The following is a 27,997-nucleotide window of genomic DNA, read 5'->3' as shown; positions in this document are numbered from 1 at the left end:
CTTTTTTATTAAATGTATTTACAATCAAACCATACTTTGTTGACCGGAGTTCCCCAGGGGTAATTGGTCCACTCCTTTCTTCCCTCTACCCCAAATCCTTTTATCGAGAATAGCAAGCACATAAGCTTGTAGATCTGCTATTTTTGCACAACGTGCAAATAGGAAGGAATAGAAAAGGAACGCAAAGCACCCAATGAGAACTTAGTGACTTATAATCACACTATAATGCAATATAACAGTGATTATAATGCATTATACCCCAGTGTCCACTGTCCAGCAAGTATGTATAATTATGTATGTAGGCAAGTATTATGATCCTTGACCTTATAAGTCTTGAATATAAAATGCTTCATAATGTGACTCATGATTATTCTTATAAAGTAGTAAGAACATTTATGTGTGCTTATAACTATAATTATACAGTGTTATAAGCGGATTATAATGCATTATAGGCATGTTTTGATACATGGGCTTCATAGACAGTGTTAGCAAAAAAGTCCCTTCCTCGGAAGAACAGTTTAGATGCAGAGCCAAAAAACATGTCTTTGCAAATAATGCTCTGAATCAATATCGATTGCCCTGTCTCGTATCTCAGTATGTTATTGTAGGCTTAATGCTGTGAAGATTTGTGGTGTTTTTACTGTTAACCATGTCAGCCATACAGTTTTCCTTATGGGATGTTAAAGGTTCTTGAACAGCCATGATCTCTGACCTTTTAGTTACACGGTGGTCTTTCTAACAATATTCTGTAGGCTAATGAAGTGCTGATGGGAAGTTCGGTTCTAGAAATAAAATATCACGTCCGAACTTGACCGAAAATGAGGAGTGACAGGATCTTGAAGCCATTCCATATGTTGAGAGTTGTGTCTGTCTTCTCTGGTTGGGAAAGTACATCAAGTCTGCTTTGAAATGCATTTGTTTGTACATGGAATCCCTTTGAATCTATACTCCAGAACCGTTATTAATGAGCTGGTTCAGTGTTACATTCCATAGACCGAATGAAAAACTTTAAACAAATTATTTCCATCGTTTGTTGGTCTTTGTACGACTTTGAAAGGGAGTTATTAGGCAAACACCAAAGCCGTGTTTTCTTGCATTCTGGAATTCTACACAAAATGATGCCTGCTTTTCCACAAAGAGGATAAAGTAAATAATATGAAATAGACAAACGCGTGGTAATCAAGAGCTTAGAGTTGCACATTTAAAACTCCATACGTTTTTCCAAGTAAGTCAGTGCTAACATGTTTTCAATGATGACCTGCTTTGATGTATTTATGAGGAGATATAAAGCGAAAGATGAAGAAAGAGATTAAAACACAAAGAAACACCAGGGCAGTTCCTACTAAAGAGTGCATGACAGGATAGGATAAGGATAGGATAGACAGACAGCAGGAAAGTGGTTTAAGGGTAAGAAATAGCAGATGATCCAAAGGTGAGAGAGCCTTTCTTTCACAGTAACATCCACTTTTACAAGACTTATACATATTTACACCTGGAAGTTTTCCAGCACAACCATTGTCTCATAATTAAAACATAAATATTATTTTTTCCCAGTCCCCATCACTGCCAACCCCTATAGTTGGTCATGTGGGAGGGTTAGACTAGTGGTTCTCAACCTGTGGGTCGGGACCAGTATGATGACAGTAAAGTGACAATTTAAGGACTTTTAATACCCAATAACAAAAAAAGACCATTACTGCATCAAAAGTAATCAACAAACTATAAACGTCCCCCAACGATACAACATGTTGTGAGCTTGTAGATCGGCTATTTTCACAATATTTATCTATGGAATCTAGTCAATCTAAATATAATGCCTCAATTCCTACAATTCCAAGTGCTTGTCTGGGTGGGGGGTCCCCAGTTCAAATATGATTATTTTGGGGGGTCCCCAGTTCAAATAAGATTATTTTGGGGGGTCACGGCCTGAAGAGGTTGAGAACCACTGGTGTAGAACATGGTATTCCTCCCAGTTCCACACTTGGCCGAACAGGCACCCTGACCAACCTGTAAGAGATGCTAGTGTAAGTGCACCCAGGCTTCACACCAATGAACAAGGTCTATTGTGTTCCGCCAAGCCAGATGCACCACAGAGGATTCAAACCCCAAGTCTCTGTGGTGGTGGCAGGCATTTTGCCTCTGGGCACCACCTGGAAGTCCACAGCTATTGTATTATACCGCTGACCACTTAAACGCCACGTGTCAAGGGCCTCCCTCAAGGCCACTGTGATGGTAGCTGGTGTGGGAGGGGAGAGAGTTGCTCCTCCACTTTTCCCATCAAGTTTTTCCCAGACATTTCAACCGGCAACCTTCCAGCCACGAGTTTGAGACTCATCTGCATGCCGTTGTTTGAAGTCTCTACTTACTTAGAACCAGGATCAGTTCTTGTATTGACTCTAGACTATGCCTTTCGCGCCTTGATGTGGTCGCGTCAGGCAGTAATTGGGGACATGATTGTTGGTTTCATGATTAGATGCTTCGCCCACCGCACACACACGCTCTGTGATTAACCGCAGATTAAAAAGTCCTTTGCACTTGTCATGCTCAAATGCATTCATTCAACCACTGCTTCAAACATTTTTTGGATGCCTGGTTTGGTTATTTATTCATAATACTCGCTCAATGTCTCGCCTATGGTAAGAGCATAGGCGAGACGTCTCGCTCGTATTATTCAAACAACCGGGGTTACATTCGTAACTAGAGTTTTCAGGCCCCAAGATAAAGAATAAATCTATAGGACCTGCTGTGGAGAATTAGAAATCCTCCCTTTCTCCTCATCTTCCAAGGTGATGTCCTCGTGTGACATGAGCAGGGAGAACTCCAAAATATTCGAAGCAGGTCCTGATGAAGGTGGTTCTTTATTAATGATGATGACAATTACAGAACGTTGACACCATGACTGCGTTTGGGGAAGGGCGAGGAGAATGTGAGATAATGTTTTTGGGGGAAAAACCTGGAAAAACCCTCTTGCAGTGATGGAATGAATACGTTGTCTTATCTGACTCAGCCATCTGAAGCCAAGCTGTGTTGCTCACAGTTGTACTGTAGCTACAGTATGTGTATCAGGCAACCTCAACGGTTTTCCTTTCCGAGAGTTATTTTTGTGTCAACTCGCCTCTCAGAGATGTCCATAACAATATTATGGGCTATACAAATAGTGACCAAAAGCCAGAACATCCTGAAACAGTAAGGCCATGAGGAATACATTTTCTCATTTCTGAAGCCAAGTGTACAATTTGCCTGGACCAAGGCAAAGCGTGGAAGCCAAAATATGACAGGACTTTTCAGACGGAATATGAATTTTCTGGGACAAACGTGATGATTCATGCTGGACAGAATGATTTGCATTTCAATATTGCATGGTTTGATTTGATGTGAGTCAAGACTTCATATGTTTCTTGATTACTTCAAGACCTTTTGGATGTGTACAGCCCTGTCAACTTGATAAATGTGTTGTTTTTTACAAATTTTACCCAAACCCTATTTTCGAAAATGATGCATAATTTGTTGACCCAAGTTGTTCGCCCTAGAAAATTCCCAGTGGCTGTTAACTTCAACTATTGGGACAACACTGACCTCTCATGCTCAGAAGTGCGAGTGTAACCCTGAATCTTCCTTTTCTTTATGCATTCGATACCCTACGCTACAGGTTGGATTGTAGGTTACAGTCGTTTATGTATGCATGTCAGTTCCTCACTAGAGGCAGACACATAATTTAAGATAAAACGATGATAATTGAGATTACATTCACAGAGCTGCATTAATTTATCTTTGTTTGTATTATCAACTAAATATCATTTAATGTATATATATGTTACAGGGAAATTGCCATTCGTTGGGAAATTGGAAAAGTATGCTCGTTTTAGGCGCGGGGCTTCGGCGCAAGGCGGGGCTTTGATGCGAGGCGGAGGAGCGCTGAAAATAAAATGGATAATTTGAGAGAAATATTCTATGACAGGTTGGATAATGAAGCGGTTAGCCAAACTGAGCAGAGTAACGCTGTATTTTAACTCGCGAGACGGTGATAATAGTTATTGTCCATGACGGAGGTGCGCCGACTCAGCAGACCTTGAGGCCGAGGAGGCGCACCCGAGTGCCTCCAGGCGCGAGTGCCCGCACCGACCGGCCGATGGTCTACTAGTCAACTCAGCGCCGTCCGAGTTGTAAACCGATAGGGGGAGAATACATCTTTTCATGGGTTACTATCCACGACACTCTCTAATTAGTGTGCATGCTTGCGTGTGTGTGTGTGTGGGGGGGCTCCAGTGTGGCTTGCATTGCCCTCTAGTGTTGGTTCTACAGAATTGCCTAGTAACAGGTGTGTTGATTAAATAGACAGATTAACGTCACCAGTCGCAATCAAAGTGAATCGATAACAAAGGGGGAAGCGAGGGGGGGGGGTGAAAATGAGCGCTCCTTTTTCAATTTCACTGGTTTTCCAATTTCCCTGTAACATATACATGCATCAGCATTCTTATTGAAATCACATAAACAACAAAACAATTCTGCCCAAAGGTTGAAACAAAGTTCCAACTGATTTTACTTTCTACTGTACAATGATCCATTTTCCATAAACAGTTTTTTATTTGTGTCTTAGAATAGAATAGTAGAATAGTCCCCACTCCTTGGGCAGTTTTTTTTTTGTCACTGTATATTTGCACATACAGTACGTGAAATTTGTCCTCTGCATTTACCCATCCTATAACAACTAGGAGCAGTGAGCAGCCATTCCACGGAGCTCGGGGAGCAATTAGGGCTTAAGAGTCTTGCTCAGGGACACACATCAACACATTGCTGGTCTGGCCTGGAATCGAACCTGGGACAAACAGGGCCTCTGGCTCCCCAGACGGCTGGTCTGGCCTGGAATCGAACCTGGGACAAACAGGGCCTCTGGCTCCCCAGACGGGTTCACAAACTCTCAGATATGGCCGCCCTATCTTACAGCATAGCCTACAAAACCATACAACCCTTTCACCTGCTTCTGATATTCACTCAGTGCATGGTGCTCTATCAGACGAAACAAATCTCCATCTGGATAACTGCTTGTGACAAACGTGGTTTGTAATTTCACATTGTGTTGTTCTACTTCTTTCCACGGACTCAAGCTCTGTTGTCGTTTAGATTCAGTTGCACAATTCAGTTGTGCCTCTGGGTCATCATGATCTTGTTCCCGTCTTTTGTTTGTCTTGAGGCGAGATCTATTTATACAATAGGCTCCCTGCACCTTTTCATTTCACCTGGACAAAATAGTTTAAACCGTTTTGTTTTCGTAACTGTATTACTGTTTTATGGTTGCAATGACGTGTTGGAACACTGCATATCAGGTTACATAACTGGGCGTTTGCCAACTTACCAAACCGATTCACTTGCACTCAACAAGGTAGAAGCTAATGTATTTTAATGTATTTATTTTTGTTTACTTTACTTTATCATTGGATATTATCACTGTGGTTATACTTATTTAAGTAAACTAACTAATGTGTGTACTTATAGTCTAATGCAGCATGGGTCTCAGACATCTTAATAAACTTGTGGTACACAAGAATCCTCCAAGCCAAAGTCAGATCATAGGTCAGTTTTCTATACAAAATGGTAAATGGTGCATTTATATAGCGCCTTTATCCAAAAGCGCCTAAAATATATGGTTCCAGGGACCTCCAGAAGCAAAGATTTGAGTAACAAATGTTATGTATTCAAAGATTTGCACAAATGTTCAAGATCTTTCAAAAATAGAGGATCTACAAGCTCATAGCGCAGCACTCTGTTCTGCTCTATGAGCTTGTAGATTTGCTATTTTTTAAAATGACAGAGATGGTTCCCAGACTGAATGGGTTAAGGTTTGAGACAGAGGTATGAGAAATAGGCTTGTGACTGAAACAACTACATGAGCCAGAAAATCTCAGCAGTCAAAGGGAATGTGAAAAACTCTCCCTTTCCTCTACATCCACCATCTAAGCACCACTCATTTTATGGGTGATTTATACTTAGTTGTACACTGTTGTCACACACCAAAAAACTGCCGATCTACAGTACAAGCCTGATGCGTTGTGAACTTGTAGATCTATTTTCGGTGCGCAACACAGCACGTAACTAAGTGTAAATCAGACATTACCCCCAATTACACCAGTGGAGCTGCTCAGTGGCCAACAGCAGACTGTGGTTGCGCTAGGCAGCGCCTGTTTAAATGAGTATAATTGTATGGGTGTGAGTCAAGGTTTGCTGTAAGAGCGTCTTTGCAGTCATTTATCCTGGGTAAATAAAAGGTTAAATATTACAGCCTTTATCAAGTCAACACAAAGTCTAAGGCTAAGCAGACTGTAAACTCTGAAATGTCGTTCCATTGCATGCAGCTGACATTTCAAAAGGGAATGTATAGTCTGCAGCCCTCTTTGACTCAAACAGTAATATTTCTTTGTCACCACACCACAAAATAGGCTTTAGGACTGGTAAATGTGGGGGAGACAGCTGAGCTCTGCCAGCGGACAATAGTTTTTGTATCGTTTGATATTGTAATTGTTTGGCAGCCACAAAAAACAACATATTTTATCAGATCTGTTAAATAAACCTGCAAAAAAAGTGCGCAGGACATTCTACTGTAGCACAAGGGCATGCTGAAACAGGAGATATAGATGTGTGGTTTATTGTAACTACCAAATTAGTTGATTATAAAACAATACACAATACAAAGCAGAAAGTTGCAGCATGAAGCACTGTAGTGGAAAATGTTCCCCTTTTCTGTCACTGCTCTGCTTTAACCTCTGACAAATGTTCTGCAATGTACATGGCCTTAATTACTGTTGACGCATGAGACAGCAGAGACAGCATAAATCAATCTGATTTGGGTAAAAAGGCGAGTCTATTTTCTCTGGGTAAAACCGAAGGAGTGTGGGGATGGAGTTATTTTTTATTTTTTTCAAGGGAAAGATAAAACAACGCAAACGAAATTGGCTACACAGACTGAAATAATGACCGAGTCTGGAGTGCTGGGGGCTCAGTGCCATTTGAAAGCATCGGATGAGTGTTTGAGAACTCAATCCGTTCGCTCTGGGCTTTGTAGTATCCGTGTTTCATCTCCTGCTCATTAAAACGGCCAAGCAAGCTGAGCTGAAGTGAGTCCAAATGATGCTCACTCAGGGACCAATATGTCATTTGGAGTCCCAAACTCAAATATCAAAGCACAATCAAGATAATGCGTCACAGGATGAGACAACGCAGAGAGGTTTAAGCACAAACAACTCGAGTATTCAGCATGTTTTCACGTCATGGAGCGTCTCACAGACAATGTATACCTTTGTGGTCAAGCTCAAGAAATGTCATCTCTATAATCTCATCACATATGTATGCATTCTTCTGCTCTCACTCTCACACACATACACATGATTTTCTGCAGTGTAATTTAGTTTTTCTGGATCAAAATTTTGTTTTCAAAATGTGCTTCACTTCTCTTGTCATTTATACATTTTGTTGTTCCATAATTCTGCCTGCTTGCTTAGTTTTTCATTTGCTTTTTCCAGGCTTTAAAACAAAATAGGCTCTACTTTTTCTTACATTTAATCTGGACAAATAAAGTATACTGTACGTAAAGTATTTACAGTATATAACACTTAATGTTTAATAATTCATTTAGAGGCCATGGATAACTTTCAAACTCCTTTAATGATCATTTTCACAGCATTTCCTTCTAGGCATCATTCTCTTCCTCAGCCAACACAATTGAGGAAGATTGATAACACGATGGCTCTCAAGTCTCGTTTCATTTAATTCCACTATTGCTCATGGTTTGTGCTTTGCACACTCCTTTGCCGGCGATCTCAAAGGCAGCACCTTTGTAGGTGGCAACACACTGTGCATCTGTACGCAAGTCTGGCTGCACCTGCTCCCACACCTTTTTCTTGGGGTTGAGCTCTTTGTCTGGTTCACCTGGATGAAGAGGACAAAAGGACATTTGATCAATAAGAATCTTCTCTTCTCTCTATTGACATGCCACCATACTGGGGGAGTCACAACGGAACCTTGCATTATAGCGGTGGCACATCTCTTTGTCAACCATTAGATTTTTCTCAACTGCAGTGGGAATTTTAAATGAAATGTAATAACATTAGCGCTCGGGTGGCGCAGTGGTCCCTGCCCACCACCACGGAGGTTGAGGGTTCAAATCCACCGTGGTGCATCCGGCTTTGTCAGGCGTCTATGCGAACACAATTGACCCGTGTTCTGGGGAGGGTGATATTGGTCATTGCAAGTACTCCTACAGGCTGGGGCTGAGTGTTGGGCAGGAGGAGGAGTCCTCCCGGTGGGGGCTCCTCACTGGCAGGTGAGCCAGTAGGATGCAACAGCAGTGACAACACAGAAATGTGTGTGGGGAGGAATTAATTGGCATATCGACTAAATTGGGGAGAAAAAGGGGGTAAAAATGATTGGCTACTCTTAAATTATTATTATTTTGAATAATGTTGAAACAAAAACTACAAATCCATATATATTATGCTCAGGTTGTGTCATTTTTATGAAATAACCATTTCTAAGTACAACTTAAAATAAAATGAAGCTTTTCTTTAAAGTTAGACTTTTGTTTAGCTCTTCTCAGCTTTCATTTGAAACACATAAACAAAACATTTCTAATTCAAAACATGCCATCCACCAAATATGGCTAAGGGGAGGTCCTCATAATTTCTTGATGGCTTTGTTTTGATGTCGTTTGGCATTTGGGCAAATTCATAACTTGGAGTTGGCCGGCTTCTGTTGCGTGTTCTATTTTTCCTTCTGTCCGACAGCAATTTTGGGAAACAGTGTGAAAAAATACAAATGTGTTTCATTTACCAGTGCTTCCTCCCAAGTTACGAGTGCAGGGTGGCATCAATTACTTTTGATCAGAAGCATGCAGAAAGTTTTGACGGGAGACTTGGTCACGCCGTTCAGTTTAAGAGGCCATACTGGGGCTAGTCGGCTGGCAGTGTGTGAGTAAATAAACAATAATGGTAAATGGTGCATTTACAGTGTATAGCGCCTTTCTCCAAAGCATTTTACTATGTGCATTACATTCACCCATTCACACACTGACAGCAGAGTACACCATGCAAGACAACCTACTCATTGGGAGCAGTTAGGGGTCAAGTGTATTGCTTAGGGACACTTTGAGTGTTTTGCCCGGCGGTGGTCCACAGGGCCACACTGACTCTGCGACATCTGTCAATCTCAAAGGCACCTGACTTCTCCTTCTTATTTTTGTTTTCCAATATAAATATTTGCCACCACTGCTACAACTTCAACCTAGGGGAAACACTGATACGGTATAAATGACTTCTAGACAGTGAGCAAGACATGAAAAAACATATGGTCCTTTTAGTATTCATTTAAGGGTGAAATAATTAAAATTGCACTGTATTGGATTCATGAAGTAAATATTACTTAAAACACTAGAATATCTAGTTTAGAAGTCCATTTTGGACCTCCCCTCTCATTTACAGTATATCATTAATTAAACTGGTTTCACCTGAATTGATACAATGGGATGCTACACTATGGGAGGCCAAACAAAAAAAATAAAAATAAAATAAAATAGATGGAACTTTTTATTGAGAGAAAGAGGGATGTGAAGAGGGAGAGTGCAGATAGTGCCTCTGTTCATAATGCAGAGGCAGGTAGAGAGAGATAATGAAATAAGTAGAGAAACTGTTAAAAAGAAACAGGACTTGTTGAGAGCGAGACAGGGAGAGAGAGACAGAAATCTGTTTCATCCCTCGCTGTAAACAATTTTTTGGGGAAGCACTCGCCATCACCACCAGCCTTTTGAATGACCACAGTTTGTACCGACAAGAGCCTCTGCAGCTCGGCACGCTGCCACCTATCCATTAAGTCTCTTTAGACTTCCAGACCTCTGCTCTCTGTCCTCGTGTTTTCCAGAAAGTCTCACTCGAGTGTGCCTCTCAGTTGAGGCAGCAGTTGTAAAACAATGGTTTTGGCCATGGGGATCCCTCATAAAGCAAACAGCTTTCGTATGGGGATGAGACAGGGAGTACGGCGTAGATGAAAGCCTAGGCTGACGCAGCAGTGCCCTGGGTGCTCGCACCACAGACCCTCCCTCATCATATGATTCCTCTCTTCTTCTTTTTTTTTTTTTTTTAAGGGGAACTCCCTGTTCAAGTTATTGCTCTCTTTAAATGAATACATGACTCTTATATTTATGTCCACTTCTTCTCTCTGTGCAGCCACTTCCATCAAAAACATATTGGCTCTTCCAAACCCGGACATGTTTTTATGGGTTTTGGGGATGAGTAAATCAATAGCATTGACAACGTGTTTCCCCCTGTACAAATTAGTGATGGTTTTTCTTTTAACTGTTTTCAGGCTACGCTTTCATTAGATTAAATGACGTGAAGATATTTGAGAGAAAGGCGTCTGCTAGCTGCATGTTCCTGCCCACCACCATGGAGGCTGGGGTTTGACTACTCTGCGGTGCCTCCGGCTTGGCCAGGCACACCAATGAACACAATTAGCCATATTTGTGGGTGGGGGTTGGCTTGTTCAGCAGGGAGCAGAATTGAGAAGTTTAGGGTGTTCCTCTGCATGCGTTACACCCTCCCAGTGAAAGTCCTCACTGTCAGGTGAAAAGAAGCAGCTGTCAACGCCATGTGTATCGGAGGAGACGTGGTTCTCCACACCGTACCCAAGACCAAAATTAAGGGGTTGGCAGCGTCAGGGACAATAAAACACGCAGGGAATTGGCATAATGATTAAAGTGGGGAGAACGATGAAAAAATATTTTTTTAAACAGCTGCTAAAAAGAATAAGATATTTGAGTAGAAAGAGGATGATTCTCATTTATTCATCATGGGTGATCTTGTTGTGACTTTACTGTGGTGGTGGTGGTGATATGATGCACCTACAGTATGCATGTCACAAAGGCAAATACATCTCTTCTGCTTAGCAAGTTCTTAATTCTTGATTTACAATGACCAGTGTGCATCTGGTTTCTCTCAAATTTGCACAGAACGAGACAATTAGAGGCACTGTTTACCCCAACTCTCTCCTGTCTCTACAGTGAGACAGAAGAGAGACAGCGTTAATTTGAACTCTGAAACTGTAAAATTTCACTTCCTTTTTTTTCTTTTACACTTTCAGGATTACCGTATATTAACACTGGATTTCCCTGTGTAGACCGTGAGAAACGAGCAGGTTGCATTCCCTGCTAGTGAGGTGCTGATTAGGTTGCCAATTAACAGTCACAGACCATTTAGCTGTACACTAAATAGAGCCAGGGAGGTCTATAATAGGAGTACTGAGTGGGGTCCTGGGAAAGCTTTGGGACTGGTGATTTCAAAGGGATGAAAGCAGACTTCTAATGTGTTTTTTGGCAAGAAGACAATTCAATGGTACCCTTTAATTTCCCTCACCACTGAGGCACAGTATGTTTTGCTCTCTTAGTTTTTTTTATTGATTGAATACTTTAGTATTAATACGTTTGATAACAGTACATGTAGTAGAGTCAAATGTTATGCTAAAAGGATGACACAAAAAGCCCCACGGGGTGTCACACTGTAGTATGGATACCAGGTTGATGGGATGACTAGCTGACTTTCACAAAAAATACCCCATTTCAACTTTAGGAATTTATCAAAAACTATCAGAAATGACAGATTTACAAAGTGCATGGTAGGAATGTTCGAGATGTTATTTACTGTGATGAAAGGAACGATGACGATGGAATAGCTGGCAGTGCATAAATATCAATAACCAGAGTGAATTGTGGCTTTTATACACACAAAGTTTAGAGTTACCAATGCATGGGCACAAAGTGTTTCTCTAGAAGTCGTATACACTGGTAGTTTGCTCTGGATATGAGCGTCTGCTAAATGCCAAAATTGTAGTTAGATAGATTTGTCTCTTACGAGTAACATAAAGGTGTCAAGTTTTAATGACCTAGGTGTAGGCGCTAACCACTTATACTGTACCTAGTCACTCACTGTAAGAGTAATTTTTACATGTCCGTTACTGAGATTGAACCATAAAGGTCACTTTGATAGTTATCAGAACGAAGTGCTACTGTTAAGAGAAAGATGGGAGTACCTGGGAAGCCCTGGAACGTGACCCTATCCCCAGGCACCGCTCCACTAGGGGGGTCCAGGATCTCCACTTTGTCAGGGGAGCTGGCACACATGACCATGGCCTGGGACACCACGCCTCTCATCTTGGCCGGCTTCAAGTTACACATCAACACTGCCATACGGTTCTGCATCTGAAGGGAGAAGGAGAAACAGAGTTAACACTAATGAAATGGCATCCTGAAGTGTTTACATACAGTATGACAAGCAGCAAATCTTCATCTTTGCTTTGGCTGAGCCAGTTTTCTTATACAGAAAGCAGGGACATCTACCGTGGTGGCATTTACCTTCGACATACTAGTGCACAACTTAAGTCACAGCATTTAGCTGACAGTGTGTGAATTGTGACCCACAGGGATGGAGTTGACGTTACTTTGGAATAGTCTCAACATGAATAGTCTTATACTGTATATAGTATTATAATTGCAGTACAAGTACAGAGTATACAAATATAATCTATATACGCGTTAAATTACATGTTGTGATTACATTGTGCCGTTTCAACTTACTATACATTATACTAATTTAGGGAGATTCACATCAAATAGTTAATGAGTATTATTAATACAATGGAATAAGGGCCATTATAAAGTGTTAACCTTCTAACAAAACATTATGAAATGACCTTTCAGCTGGTGTGACCTGGACTACTATATTTACGTTCTCCTAATCCCATCTACAGTACACAATGTTAACATGTCAGTCTAGTCGTTTGAAATGACTGGGTCTGGCGACACATGGTTTTGTGTGCCTCATTTCATAAACTAACGGGGAGTAAACAGGAAAACACTGGCTTGCTAAGCCTCTGGACCTTTGTGGTTTACACACACAAAGCCAAGTCTAGAGGCCTTTCCCATCAAACAGGAACACAAAATGTAATACGATGGTACAATACATGGCATATGCTCAGACAATCTAATCATACCTTTCTTTGAGAAGCATTTTTTTGGAAAATCCTTTTTGGATAAAGACGAGCTGCTTTGACAGGGTTTTGGTGGTAGTTTTCATTTTTCCTCCCTTGGCAGTTGCGGCTAGCCAGTGGATGGCTTAAATGTCTTGTCATCGATTTACAGGTCATATGTTCCCATTGAAACACAAGCTTTTATCTTAGTGGTAGGGCTGTAGACGTTGCATAAAAGATTACAATAGGCAATATAAATTGCAGCACATGTGTTCAGAGATTTTCTTTTTTTTTAGCAACTGTGCAGCCCTGTTAGGTAGTTACAGTATTTCTGGTATCAAGAAATAGCATTTGGAAGCTAAAGTTTACATTTAAAGCATATTTACATACAGACAATGAGCCGGTAGGGGTTCAGTGTCTTATTCAGGGACAGTGTTAACAAGACCCAGGGCTTTTTAATGGAAAGGTTAGCATTTGTAGAGACTGAACCTGAGGCATATTAAACAGGACAGTCTATCAAACCACTACAACCTCAAAATATTTTAAACAAGAAAGTCAAATTAATTGTTTTTATTGGCTCTCTGTTGAATGGACCAGCAGAGCCAAATAAAAGCAAACAGAAGCTTCACGAAGAGCATGTTAATGAGAATACTTGGCCTTGCAAACTGCAGTACGAGACAAATTAATTACACTCAAATCAAATCCAAACAATCAACCTATTTAATAGCATAATGTCTGATATGTCTTTGTAAAAAAAAAATGAAAGAAAAAAGAACACCAAAAAAAGGAAAGGAGAAGAAGCCTGTCACTTCCAATTAATTTGTCTTTGATATTCTAGTTTCCTTTGGCAGAGTTAGACAGTGTTTGGGTATACATGACTCCAGCAACCATATGCTTTCATTTACAGCATACTGTATATATTCGTCTACATAAAGTTATAATGAATAAAGGTTCCCAGGAATGTTAATGTAAACTCAGAGAGTCAAATCCAGGATTACTTCTGACCATGAAAGGAACTGATGCCGTTTCTAGAGGTGAAAAATCCTATGTACAAATTGGTTTGCATGGGGGGGGGGGGGGGGTCATAAATCCCTCTGACGGCAAAACTGAAAACGTATCTATTATGTACAGGAATAAATCACATTGAATCAGCCATAATAAAGTGTGTCGTTACAAACAAAGCTCATCAGCACAGTCTCTTTAAGCACTAAGTGATTTCACACTAATACATCCATTGAGCCACAAAGGTACACATCGATGCTTGTGAAAACAGCTCTGAAATGTAGTCTCTGGTGGAACAAGTCGAGAGCCGAGGCTGATTACAGTCTAATCTACAGTCAGCATTTGACCCGCTACACTCCTCTGTTCCCCTGGTGACTGGCTGTTCCAGAATAGTCTACCAGTAGGTGAACCTACAATTCTATATCGACTACCACTACTTCTGGTACAACCAAAAGAAGCCAACACTCAAACCTCAGCAGTAATGCTACTCCAGCATTACCAAAACCACTGATCAACCCTGATGATTATATAACTTGTTGTGTTCGTACCTGGTCCAGAGGTATGTGTTTCACCAGCCCACTGACAACCGTTCTGGGGGCAGCCTCTCCTACGTCCACTTGCTCCACGTAAAGCGAGTCGGCGTCTGGGTGCTTCTGGGCCTCGATGATGCGTCCAACACGCATGTCCAGACGTGACACATCCACAATGGCCTCCTCTTGAGGAGCTGCCTGTTTCTTCTCCTGTTTCTCACCTCCTGGCAGGAAAAAGAAAAGCTCATTTCAGATTGAAGTTAACTGATATTTATCTCAGTTAAATTGACCAGAGCCGATCTTCTATCTTCTACAACGGTGCTATATGACGCGTTTGTGTGGCTACTAGTGATGAGCGGGCCGACCCGTAACCCGCGGGTCCCGCGGGTCAACCCGCGGCGCGGGTGGTCGAGTCAGGATTTCAGAGGCAATTATGTGGGCTGTGGGTGAGCGGGTCAGCCGCTCTGACGCAATTAAAAAAATAAAAAATAAATCACATGCTCTTGTTTTGTCTTTATTCCTAATAAGAATAAGAATAATAACAATAAAACAGTTTGAATACACTTGGGGTGTATACTTGAAGATTATTTTCGAACCTTCATGATTTTACAGAATTATAGGTACGACCCGCGGGGCTCAACCCACCCCGCAACCCGGGAGATCTCTGTATCTGTATGTCCTCACCCCTTTTAGGCCCATAAATAGAGATACTTATGGACAACCGGAACTTCATAATATGCCTCTATATGGGCATATCAGTCGGATCGGCTGTTCTGGATAACCGGGGCACCACGCTCCCTCTGGTCCTCTGCGATCGGTTGGACAGTTCTCAAGATAGGTAAACTACAGACGCGCAGACACACATGCACGCATTGATTAAACAAGGAACCCTAGACACCTCTAGGAACCCTAGACACCTCTAGGAACCCCTAGGAACCGTAGACACCTCTAGGAACCCTAGAGGTGTGTAAAGTTGACCTGCATGGCTCATCACCTTCCATTTGGGGTGTGTGGTAGTGTACTTCAGTCCAAGTTTGTTTTGGTGTTTTCAGCACCCTCTGGTGGACAAGTTTGCACACAGAGTAACAGTCTCATTATGATTGTTTTGTGGTTCAACAACACATTTCTATCGTATGAAACCCTAGTGCGTCTGCTCTATTGACACCAACGTTGGTGTAAGAAGTAGAGCGTACTTCCGGGTGCTTCATGTGCTGGGTGAGCAACTTAATTGAAGTGAATAGGTGGGGGCGGGACTGTCTGTTCTCTAGTTCTTATATACACTCTATGGTCTTCACTCAGTAGAGCCAGTAGAAGCCTACCCTACTTGATCATACATTTTAGAATTAATGGGACCATAATTTACAAAAACACATATCATGGTAATTGAAAGAAGACTTTAAACTAGCGACTGAAAGCATAAAGTATTTATGACAATGATTACTATGGTAATAAAATCAAGTGTAAAGTCTGGTCAAATCCCCATAATCAATGGCGTGGTAATTCTTCTAAAGCCAGCAGGGGGGAAATAGCGACACCTTCCAGGCCATTAATGTGAACTGCAGTGCTGAAAAGCACTTCCTTATTGGCTTCATATCCAGCGGAGCTTCCTCTCTGCCTGATACAGACACTTCGGCCATGGTGTAAACAAAAACATGAATACTAATTTGGTATCTTTATCAGAGGACTTGTTGAGGATCCATTTTAAAGTACTGAGTGTGGAATCTCTGCTGGACAGATGTGTGACATAAAATTACATGTCCTCACAGAAGACTTAAACATAGCCCACATGCGGCATGTCTTGTACCCTGTAGGTATTAAAACAATAATAATATTAATATCCACCTGCGGCATGTCTTGTACCCTGTAGGTTTTAAAACAACAATAATTTTAATATCCACCTGCGGCATGTCTTGTACCCTGTAGGTATTAAAACAATAATAATATTAACATGTTTTTTTTCACCACAACTTTCTGGAGATCTAAGGGACCTTGATTAAACACTAATACCCAATAATAGTTTTTTGGCTTGGAGGTGAGTGCTTAAGCAATCCAAAGACATGGCAGATGCATACCATTTGATGCCAAAGTACCTTTCAATACTGTATGGAATTGGTTTGTGCATGAAGTCATTCATAATGTAGAATGGGTACCCTAGAGTTCATGTGGTTAATCTTTCCTGTCCCACATAGAATTCCAGTCCTTTGCCTTTGTTCAACATTGTTTCCACTGTAAGATCTCTACCCTGTACACCATCAGCGCTTGCCTCAACTTTGCACATGAGGTCTGCAGACAGACAGGGGATGAGTATTTGCAAAAACACAGCAACACTAGTGTCTTGTGTTAACTCTGACATTGGCACAGAGTAAAACAACTCATCAATAGCTTGTTAGGGAAATTTACAGCTTTTTGACATCTGCATTTACGGAGTGCTTCAGATGCGATGGGGTTGTCCATGTCACAAACCTTTTCCATTTTAGACTGCTGGAGTCATACCCCCATAAACAACACCAAGCAATATCATCCCCAATAGCTGTGCTGTGACAGCTAATTAGTCAACACTGATTCATATTTAAAACGAAGGCGTTTGGCTGTGTTGCTTTTCATAATGAAAATGTTAAAAGGCAGTCCCTAGCTTTTAAGCCAGTTTACTAAAAACAAGTTTAATCGTCAAATAAATCAACACAATAGAAAAACACAAAATCAATAAAGAATCCTAAAATCATTACCAGTCCACAACCTTAAAAAACAATCAAAATACCCATTAACATATCATAACAAATCAAGTGGTTAGAAAAAGCGGTTTCATGCTTCCACCAAGAGCCAAAGTGTAAACTTGGAACTGCTAAAGTGCAGAGCTGTCCTGTGCTTCATCCATTATCGGCAGGTATTAGGAGCCTCAGAGGGAGGGACCTGTTAGATGAATCTCAGCTGGCTTTTAAAGCACAGGGAAGTGCATCCAGGCCAAACATTGATGGAAAATCTGGACCTTTAACTAAATCTCAGGTTCCAAAGGGAAAGACCAAATATTTGGTCACCTAACTCATTCTACAGTGGGACGTGAGTGGCTCTTTTATTGAATCTGTTGTCTCTCTATTTCGCCTCTGCTGACACATACAAAATGAAGGATACAGGCATGGCTGTGTGGTTTATAAAATAATCATCTCCAATTCTCCATTATTTTTGATAGATCTTATATTCCTCATTATTGATCATGACTGTCCTGTTGATTTTTGTGGAAAATAATAATCTTTGTATCGAGTTTCAGATCCCATGTTAAGATATTATTTTTAAGGTACTTTTATTTTGTAATTAGCTGGCCTGATTCAAATTCATCACATTTCAAAAAGGTCTACATAAGTGTGTAAAGGCTCCCATATACTGTTGCAATAATGAATCCCTCAAGTTTTGCCATTACCTTTTTTTTCTGGCTTCTTCTTCTTGCCCTCGTCTTTAGGCGGGCCTGTTGGTGCAGCAGCCAAGGGGGCAGAGGGAGCCAAGGGTTCAGGAGGACCGGTGGTCTTAGACACACACTCAACACTGGCCTCTGCTGAGGGCATAGCCACGTCTCTCACTGCAGGAAGGACAAAAGGGATAGCCGTCATTTTTTGCCTAGCTAGATTTAGATACTATATATACTATCCAATGTATCCATATATCACTCTACATTCAATTTAAATGCAAGTACACAGGAACCAAATACCATCACACCATTAACCTGCACACAAATTTCAGATAACATACTGATAGTCGTATAGCAGAACAGTTTGTTGACTATTACACAATAGTGAGTTACAACCGGACTGGTCAAAGACACATTCCAACTACACTGTTAATTCTAAGCAATCCGAGTGCTTTATTCATTGCCATGTCAGCTCTCGGTGTAACCTTGTTGTTTTCTCCTATCCGTTTCTTTTTATATTCATTTGTAAGTGTACTACTTTGAGGAAAACATTTCAGTGAGAGCACATGCATTGGTAACCGTTGTTTAAAAACCACAAGGATGATCCTCACTGCAATTATGTGTACTTCTGCTGTCGCGGGTAATCGGGTGTGTGCCTCCTAGCTATTGCATCATCTTCATCTTCTTTCCTGGTACTGTTGTTACAACAATACCAGGAAAGAAGAATGCCCTCTCGGGATATTATTATTATTATATCTTCTTGTCCCGTTATCTCTGCTGACTGACTGATATTTTGTGTTGCAGCTTGGCAACTCAGTGGAAACCTGGTGGTTTCCTAAATACACTGTGTGAAACTGAAGGAGAGAACGTTTGCCTTGCAATGCTGCACTGGAAGAGATATTTTACATGGTGAACAAAATACATAATGCTACTTCATAATTCTCTCATTCCCTCCATCATAGTGTTGGTTTGTGCTGCATAATTCAGTGAAATGATACAGAGGGAGCTTTATTTATACACCCAATGGGAGGACTGGTCTACTGCTGCAAACAGTTTTGATGGGAAAATGACACAGTGTCCAAGCTGAGATGGAAACAAGGAAATGGAGCCATAAAGTGGGGAACAATGTTCTCAATCAATTTTGAAAAGAGGGGGAAAATAAATCCAAAAAACCCATCCTTTCAGGCGCCTGATGTTTGTATTCCTACAAAACCTAGCGGCTGTGTCTGACAAACATCGGTTTGCAGGCGTACCACTGCCAGCCATAATGCTCTTGATTACCTTAATTCTATGGTAGGGCCTGAGGTTATGGACTTTTAAGGTTTACCTTTAAAACAGTGCAATGAGGGCACTGACCTTTAAAATGCTGTTGGTATGAGAAGCTGTTGGTATGAGACGACGTGTGTGAGTGAAGTTTGAAAGTCTCCTCCATGCAATGTTTTCCATGCCATCGTTACACAAGGCCCTGATGATCTTGTATTCATTAGTTTGCCGTTTTCATCTCAATTACAAATCGGTTAAAGTCACCGAAATATCCTTCAAATAGCTCCACACTTATCTGTGCTTTTGATTAAGCTTTTTATGGCACCTTAAAGGCATTGAAGTGAAAGGCAAAAATAAACATTACAATTGGATACGTGGAAACATAAGCCCAGCTGTATTTGAGCACATTCCTGGAGCCCTCCAAAACTAACATATTGAGGAGCGCTTTGGGAAAGGGCCTAAATTGCTTATTTCTTTTAATCCCTTGATTTTTTTCCTTCTTTACAACTTCTGCCTGGAAAGCATTACATGCGTGTTAATGATCAGAGCAGTATTGCCCTTGTATGTTAATGCATGGCAGAGGCACAATATCGCCAAGAGTCGAGTAGGAAGACATGCTGTCCTTCATCACTTTAATGGGCATTGTTGGAGCTTTATGGTTGCTTATATGAGAGATGTCTGGTTGCAATAGGCTCAGGCGAGAACGCATAAGATATTATCCTAGATTTTGCAAAGCAAACAATACAATAACGAGCTGTGACTGACATCAAATACTCCCTGGTCGGACACACTGGACCTATGGGCCAACATCTTCAAGATCTTTGTTGAGGCAAAAAGGCATTAAATCTCCATACGAAGTTTTAATGCACTGCACAGTCACACATCTGCGTCAGAAGCGTTGTAGCCAATGCATGCCGAGGAGGCGTCAATTTTCCATGATGTCTTGCAGGTTGTGGGCAATGCCGGTTTTCTGTCATTTGTTTGACTTAACATTGAGAGATTGGTTCGCTGACAGAAAACTACTAGCAAAATGCCTCCCAAGTGGGGTCAACCACGGTGCTTATTTCCTATTGGTTGACACCCGGTAAAGGTTCACCGATGTTGAACTCCAAACTTCAGACGCCTTTAAAGCCACATGCATCAACCCTGTCAATGTGCCGCAACGGGAAGCTCCACCCCTTTTCTCCCATAGAATGGAAGAGAACGGGAAGCTGACGCTTCTGACACGTGCGCGTGTGCGTGTGTGAGAAAGGCTGTGCCCTTAGTGGAAAACCAGGCAAAACATACTATACCTCCCCTGCTCTTCTCTTTCTCAAGCAGCTGGTATTTCAGTTCCTCAATATCTTTCTTCAGTTTGACATTTTCCACCATCAGCTTCTTCTCTTCTCTGACAGTGGCCTGGACACCTAGAGGCAAAAACAATCCTGTCAGGGTCATTCCACACAGTACCAGCACATAAGGAGGAAAATGTGCATCATACAACAGGGATCTTTTAAGGATATCACAGATACTGTACCTATAATACTCTGATATAGTTTATATACAGGAAACATCTATGTAATTGGCCAAAACAATGAAAATATAAAAAAGGGTTCTTGCAGATTTATGTGATGTGGGGCACATTTGTCTGGCATGGTTAGACCTTACTCAGTCTCTTAGAAGGCAAGGTCATTTCCAATGAACACAAAGAAATTCTGGGCAACGATTTGATAAGCATGAAGGCCTTGTACCATGGCCTTTTTGTACCATGGAGATTACTGGAGATTTCTTATTGACTTTTTTTTTGTCTCCTATCAATAAGAGTCATTCAGTCTCAAAATTATTAATCTAACTCCCATGTAGCCAATTCTTTAAGCAGAAAACCATAGCCAAAGCCATTTGTGGCATTTAACATCCACTCCACCGCAACACATTTGGTCTTTTTGCCAGATGACACAGTATAACAAACCAAATTTGGCCTAGTAAGTGTACAAAATGTATTTGAGCATTTTCAGTGATTGATGCAATATCTTACTGGCTTTCTCCTTGAGTAGCTGGACCTGTTGTTTGAGGTACTCTATGATCTGGTCCGCCTCGACTGCCCTTTGCTCCAATCTCATCAGGGGATTGTGGCCCGACATCTTGACCAAGGAGCGAGCCAGAAACCTGGAGGACAGAAAGATCTATTAGACAAACATACATCAACATTCTGTACCTGTACTATACTGTACTTACTAACATATAGTACATATCCCACCAGGCAAGCAATCCATCTACATGTCCCATCATATAACACCACCAGGGACAGTTATCCATCAAATAGTAAAGGTGTCTCCATGTGGAATTTCCACCTAGTGGCCACCACATCCTCCCTAGTTACTTACAAAAGAATATTAATAAATAAATGGAATACCCGAGAGGGTAATTAGATGGTACGCTTCCATAATACTGTCATGTTATGGGTATTTCAAAAAAATATATGGTCCTTTCTGCTCAGTATGTTCTTTGATGTTTTTCTTTTTTTTGTTGTCTAATTTCTTATACTTTGATCCGCTTTATTTATTTATTTGTTTGTTTGTTTTTAGACACTAATAAATCCTAAGTAATGTAAACGGTGAGGTTTTCGTATAAGCCGTCCTAGGGTTTCTTACCTCACTAGCACAACAATATTCTGTCATCTTTCCTAGGAAAGAAGTAGTATACTATGTATATGTATACGATTCCAGTTGTGCAAATCAATAAATCAAATAAATCAAATCAAGGCTATGTTAGGCTATGAACTCACATCTGTCTCATGTAAAACAATCATTGCTTAATACGTTCCTTGACAGTAGGGTTGCATGACTGTACAGTCTGTACCTAAAATGATAATCCTGATAATTTTTCTAGATCATCCTAGAATAATGAAGAAAACTCTGTTCTCAGTCCACTTTCTCACGCATTTTTCTCCTCAGTGGGTTGACCAATCGATCTGACAGAGCATTGAGCACTGCCATATGCAGAGACTGATGAAGCAGATTTTTCACTTTCCCCAAATTTAAGCTGTTTATTTGGAATTTTGTGAACTCTGTCATTCAATTCTGTCATCCATTCACAAGCAATATTCTCCTCAGTCTGTTGACCAAACTATCTGAAATCGCACAAATTGGCATAATTATGCAATGAGTGACAAAGCCAAGGACTGATTAAGATGACTTTCACATTTTGTCCCCAATTTGTGAAGTCTGTCCATTCTCATGCATTTTTACCAATCTATCTAAAATAGCACATGTGAGTCGGTAGCTCTGTCGCCTCACAGCTAGAAGGTCCTCGGTTTGATTCCCGCCGGGGACGCTGTGGGTGTTGAGGGCGTGTTTTCACCTCCGCGTCATCAGTGCCCATACCCTAGGTGTGGTTGGCGAAAGGGCCTTTCTGTGTGGAGTTTGAATGTTCTCCCCGTATCCCCCAGGGTAGGTACCCTCACAAAAAACATGCCTCCCCTTGGTCAGCCTGAGCGCCTGATGGAGGGGAAAGGAACTGGTTGGAATAGCATGTTCCTTCCACGCGCTACGTCCTACCGAGGAAACTCCCTCCTGTCAGGTAATAAGAAGCGGCCTGCTCACTCCTCATGCATTGAAGGAAGCATGAGCTCAGTTCGGGGCTCTCCCCAGGCTGGCAGAGGGAGAGTAGCGCCCAGGATTACAGCTTAGGCAATTGGTACTGGGTAAAAAAAATGGGTTACAAAAATAGTGCGATAAAAATATTTTAAATAAACAAATTGCACATGTGCATTGACCATAGGCATATGCAGGGACTGACAAAGCAGATTTATTAGTTGATTCAAATTTAAACTGTTTATTATTAGCATTGTTTTCCATGGAATCCATAGTATTATCTGTATTTATGGTCACCGTCCCAAGTCCCCGGGTATGGACTAGTTCATTATGAAATCTATAAATAGTGATATATTGTAATACAGAATTAACTGTGCAACATAATGTTAAAAAATATAAGATGCTATTTCAATTCAAGCCTACAGTACATATGAAGTGCAAGCTGTTGTTCATGATGCTGGCTGTCACACTTGGGGTGGCTGGTTGCCCAAATAAATCACAAGCGTCTAAGTAGGGCATCCGTTCCCAAGACAAGCTGAGATCAAATCATAGGATAATACATTGATTTCTGTATAAAAAATAGGCTAAATGCCCAAATGCCATTATCCCACACACACACTCTTCCCATTTTGGGAATTTCAAAAGGTTGATGCGGTTTCTTCTCAAGGCAGAGAATCATTAAACCGCAAAATTGTCTTGACAAGTTCCAGGTCAGGTCGGTCATACCAAATTCTCCAATGATGCATCGAAAAGAGGCGGACCAGATGACAGTCAATGAAATATGTTGTCTTATCTATCTGTCTTTTATAGGCACAAGTAGTCTAGCCTGTAAACCTTACTTGGCATCAGCCTTTGTGTGCATTTCGGGTTTTAGAGCTTTAAGTTCAAAGGGGATCAAACGGTCTCGTGCCACTCTAACTGAAATGCAGCTGGACACCAGTTTGGGCTCGGTTGTAATGTGCCTCGGACATGTTGAGCTTGGGCAAATTACTTCTTCTGACAAAGAGGAAAAGAGGGATTTTTACAAGGCTCAAGCACGGAGAGGAAAAACTTCTGACACATAGTACAGGGAGGCGCTGGAAAACAACAGCTGGACCAGGATGAAAACAAAATGTTGGGGGAACGAGGAAATTAGAAACACAATAAGAGCTGGAGTTGATAATATCGAGGATCAAAGCGTTGTTGTTTTTTTCTTCTTTTCTTTTCGAAGAGCTGAATTGATTTAAAACGGGACCAGTGGTGGAGCAATAACAAGAGCCACAAAAAGGCCTCTCTCATTTGGATAACCTCTCTGGGAATGAGTGCAGCGACTGGGGTAGGAGGACCCACAGCAGAGAGGCTCGAGGAGGTCATTTCTGCTTTCTATTACACACAGACAAGCTGGATGTGTTAACATTGTTAAAGCATCTGTCAATATATGACCTGGAAGTGGATCAAATGAGTCAAAGACCTGCTCAATGGAAAAAAAGATTCACAACTGACTTAACCCATTCAATCCGGGAACGCATCGGTGTCATTTTAGATTTTTTTTTAGCCGTAACCATTATTTTATACTTTGGGCTATTCAAAAATAGCAGAGCTACAAGCTCATAGCATGGCATTCTTGCAAATCTGCTTTTTTTTTACTCAAATTTGCTTCTGGGGATTCTGCAATGTCTTCCTAACTCCTAGCAGTGTTTTCCTTTTTTTACTTATGTTGCTATAATATCAGTGGTTCACAAACAGTGTTTTTTTCCATGTCAAGGACCACCCAAAATGAATGATATTTGGCCGAATGATATTTGACCCCCATCTCAAAATATTTTGTTCCAGGAACTCGCCCCCCCCTGGAATATATATATATATATATATATATATATATATATATATATATATATATATATATATATATATATATATTCAATGTTCATATATTCCTATATTCAAATATATATTCAATGATTTGCACACATTTTCACGATTTCCCCCCCTCAAAGATAGCAGATCTACAAGCTCGCTATGAGCTTGTATATCTGCTATTTTTGAATAGCCAAAGAAATCTAATCTATTCCATAATTATAATAGTCGTCTTCCTTCCTGCATCTGCTGTAAACATGCAATAAAAAGCAAGACCTCCTCAACTTCATGTGCACTTCAGAACGCAGGGCTTTGGCTCAAATACAGAGTCTCTCTGTCTCTGTATAAACTTAGCAGTCAGCCAACGCTATCAGACAATTGAAGTGAAGTGAATCAGGAATTCAGACATGGGGAGACTTGGTACTCAAGTGACAGCAGTCAGCTGGCTAAACCCATAGATCAGTCCCCTAAAAATAGTAATGACTGCTTAGACTAGATGCATCGCCATAGTACAGACACATGTCCCATGCCTGAGAGAGATTATTATTATTATCATTATTATTTACTACTGAAAATATGATTACATTTTTGATTTGGCCATAAACAGTACAAAAGAATCTGCTGTCTCATTCTATGAGTATGCTTTCCTTCTCCTGTCTCTCAGTTTAGGGATTTAGTCATGACAGAATAACAGAAGCATGATTGCCTTTGAAGACTGCAGCATTCTGTGGTACAACTAAATCTGTTTCTTTTCAATTTTATCGCTAGCTTTCTCCAAATGCGGTGGCAGTGGTGTGTGAACAAAACCTAACAGGGTACAAAAATGCTTCCCTTTCAGCCTGCTGTGACTGGTTAAGTCCCCATAGTAGAAGAGGAAAAATTGGAAACTTCTTCCACCACAGTACCTGCCAACCAGTCAAAGCAATGACGGTGGTCTTAGGACCTGAGCCATCTGACAGGTTAAAGGCAGTGTTTCTCCACCAGTATAAAAATATGTTGCTGTTGCTCAGACAGAATCACAGATAAACAAACATGGAACCAAATAGTGATGTTTGGGTTTAATCTTTCAGGTCTCAGTGCATAAGCGGCTGAGCAATGGTACAGAGTTCAGTAGCTGATATGCTTGGGTTTTCTAATCATTTCCAATGACTTTGCTTCATTATCTTTAATCAGATGATGAAGTGGGAGGGGCTTGTATGACATTACATGTCATTTGAATTATTATAATATAATACAACCTTTCTCGAGTCTAGTGTTTACTCAAGTTGTATCTGCAGCAAGACAATGGCACGGAAGGATTTACAAAATAATATAATTATTTTGGAGAGAAAAGCAACATCACATCATTTGCTTTGACTGTTTGTGGTCACAACCAGTTTTTCGTTAATTATTACAACTAGACAGGCACCAGCCTATTTGGGAATCACATAAGTCAGGAGTGATGTAAATCGGAAACGATGCAAGTTGGGAATGTATGCCAAACCTAGTTATACAATACTTGTTGTACCTGTTGTCAGAGTAGCCTGGAAACCAGACAAATCTGACAGTGCAACAAAAAGAATTGCCCGTGGCAGATTAGTCTGGCCCCGCTCGGTTGTGATTGGATTTAGCTGCCCCCCAAGTTGTGGGCCACCAATCAGGAACCAGTATGCAAATATGTGGCGGGTTTATCTCCAGAGGCATTTATTTTATCCGCCCCTTGGAAATGCAGGTTCCACACAGAGATTCCAGACTAATGTCTACGCAGTGATATTTGTCTGCCCATGCCAGGCTATTGTCAGAGTACTCGCTGTACCCGTTGTTAGAGTATCCAGTTCAGTACCCACGGGCACCGGGCTACTCAGGAATTATGCATGTCGGGAAGGATGCAAGTTAAGATAGGATATATATATATATATATATATATATATATATATATATATATATATACATACATACATATATTATACACATATTATATCCGTGTTTTTTTGATTCTCGGAAACCGTTGGTCTGATCGAATTCCCATTCGGCACTGCACACTCCCGGGTCATCTTTCGCGACACTTATGAGATAATTCGGTCGGACGGTGCCCAAGTTATGCCCAGGACAGGCACTGTAGCCTATCACATTGAATATCACATTTCTGCAATTTATAGATAGATAGAGGGCCTGTGGTTATGTGGTCTAACATTAATAGAGTGACAACCTGTAACACCAGCAGATTACTTAAATATTTTTTTTCTTAAAACCAAAATGTATCTGCATATTTAGAAATATTATTATAATTAGCACAATAATAATAATTATTATTATTATTATCATTTCAGATTGTTTAAATCATCTTATAATCCAGAAACAGGCTGAGCCTGAGACCCACTGATGCAAAGAAATCAGATGAACACTAATGATACAAGAGGCTGTCATAATATGACATTGGTGTGTAGCCTTGGATTAACATATTATATTGATCCAAGGCTACACCAATGTGGACACACCTGGGCACCAATTTATTTCAAATGGTGAGACCATGGTCATGTTTACAAACATTGGAAAGTAGAAAGTTTGCAAATGTTGACATATTATATATATTATACGGTCTGACATTATGCAACAGATGCAAAAAAGCTTTTGATCGGCTGTTGACATGTTTGTTCACTGTTAATGCAGTAACACACATGAATCACAGATTCTAACTTCATCTAATGTCGATTACTTTTCACAGGGACTATAACCATCCTCTTGTGTTATAATATGCAGTTATAATGTATGTATGGTGGTGGTACTGAATTCACTATATTAGCCATGCAGAATATTACAGATAGTCAAATCACTTTGAAACGCTATACTACAGTAACGTGTCGCTAAATAGGATCTGGCTGGCAGCTCATTATTAAAATGTAGATGTACTAGGTCTACAAGACAGTACATATATACATAGGCAATACACACGTTATAAAACAATATTACACTTACATGAACTCAGCTCCAGCCTGGCCCTTACGTTACACACGTAGAGGGAGTCGCAAAGAACATGAGACGACGTAGCCGTGCTAGCTTAGCCTCTGTCAGCCAGGCGCAGGACAGGCAGCTCACCAGGGTCCCAGTGTAGATCTACAAGACTGCATGCAGATTAAAGGAGCGTTCACATCCATTATGCGGATGTTCTATAGATCGGACGGTTACATCGCTTTTTAGGAGGCATTTGCGACTGCCTGTATGTAAATGTCTGTCAACAGACGGTTTATGGTGGTTTGTGTCTAGCGTTCGACCGACGTGAGAAGTGGCTATGACGTTTTTTTAAATATAAAAAAATAAATAGATAACAAAACATTGAGTTTATTTGGAGTTTGTTCTGTACTCACGCTCAAATGCTTCCCACACGCCGCTTAGTTGGTCGCACAAAATGAACG

The 27,997-nt window shown here is 40.8% G+C and overlaps 1 protein-coding gene across 1 annotated transcript; it reads right to left on the bottom strand.

Annotated features, from left to right (window-relative positions):
- Positions 1-7,637: 7,637 nt before the first annotated feature.
- Positions 7,638-27,699, bottom strand: aimp1a (aminoacyl tRNA synthetase complex interacting multifunctional protein 1a). The gene is made up of 7 exons (XM_080415529.1): positions 27,561-27,699; positions 21,212-21,342; positions 20,490-20,603; positions 17,950-18,105; positions 14,553-14,758; positions 12,067-12,235; positions 7,638-7,920 (listed from the first exon to the last, which is right to left on the bottom strand). Coding segments are annotated over exons 1-7 (945 nt in total). The 5' UTR covers positions 27,563-27,699; the 3' UTR covers positions 7,638-7,753.
- Between the last annotated feature and the right edge of the window lie 298 nt (positions 27,700-27,997).

The sequence above is a fragment of the Gymnoscopelus braueri genome (genome assembly GCF_963280865.1).
Source record: "Gymnoscopelus braueri genome assembly, chromosome: 2".
NCBI classification, from domain to species: domain Eukaryota; kingdom Metazoa; phylum Chordata; class Actinopteri; order Myctophiformes; family Myctophidae; genus Gymnoscopelus; species Gymnoscopelus braueri.
Note: the sequence above shows the minus strand (reverse complement) of the source record. Positions and strands in the feature narration are given on the sequence as shown.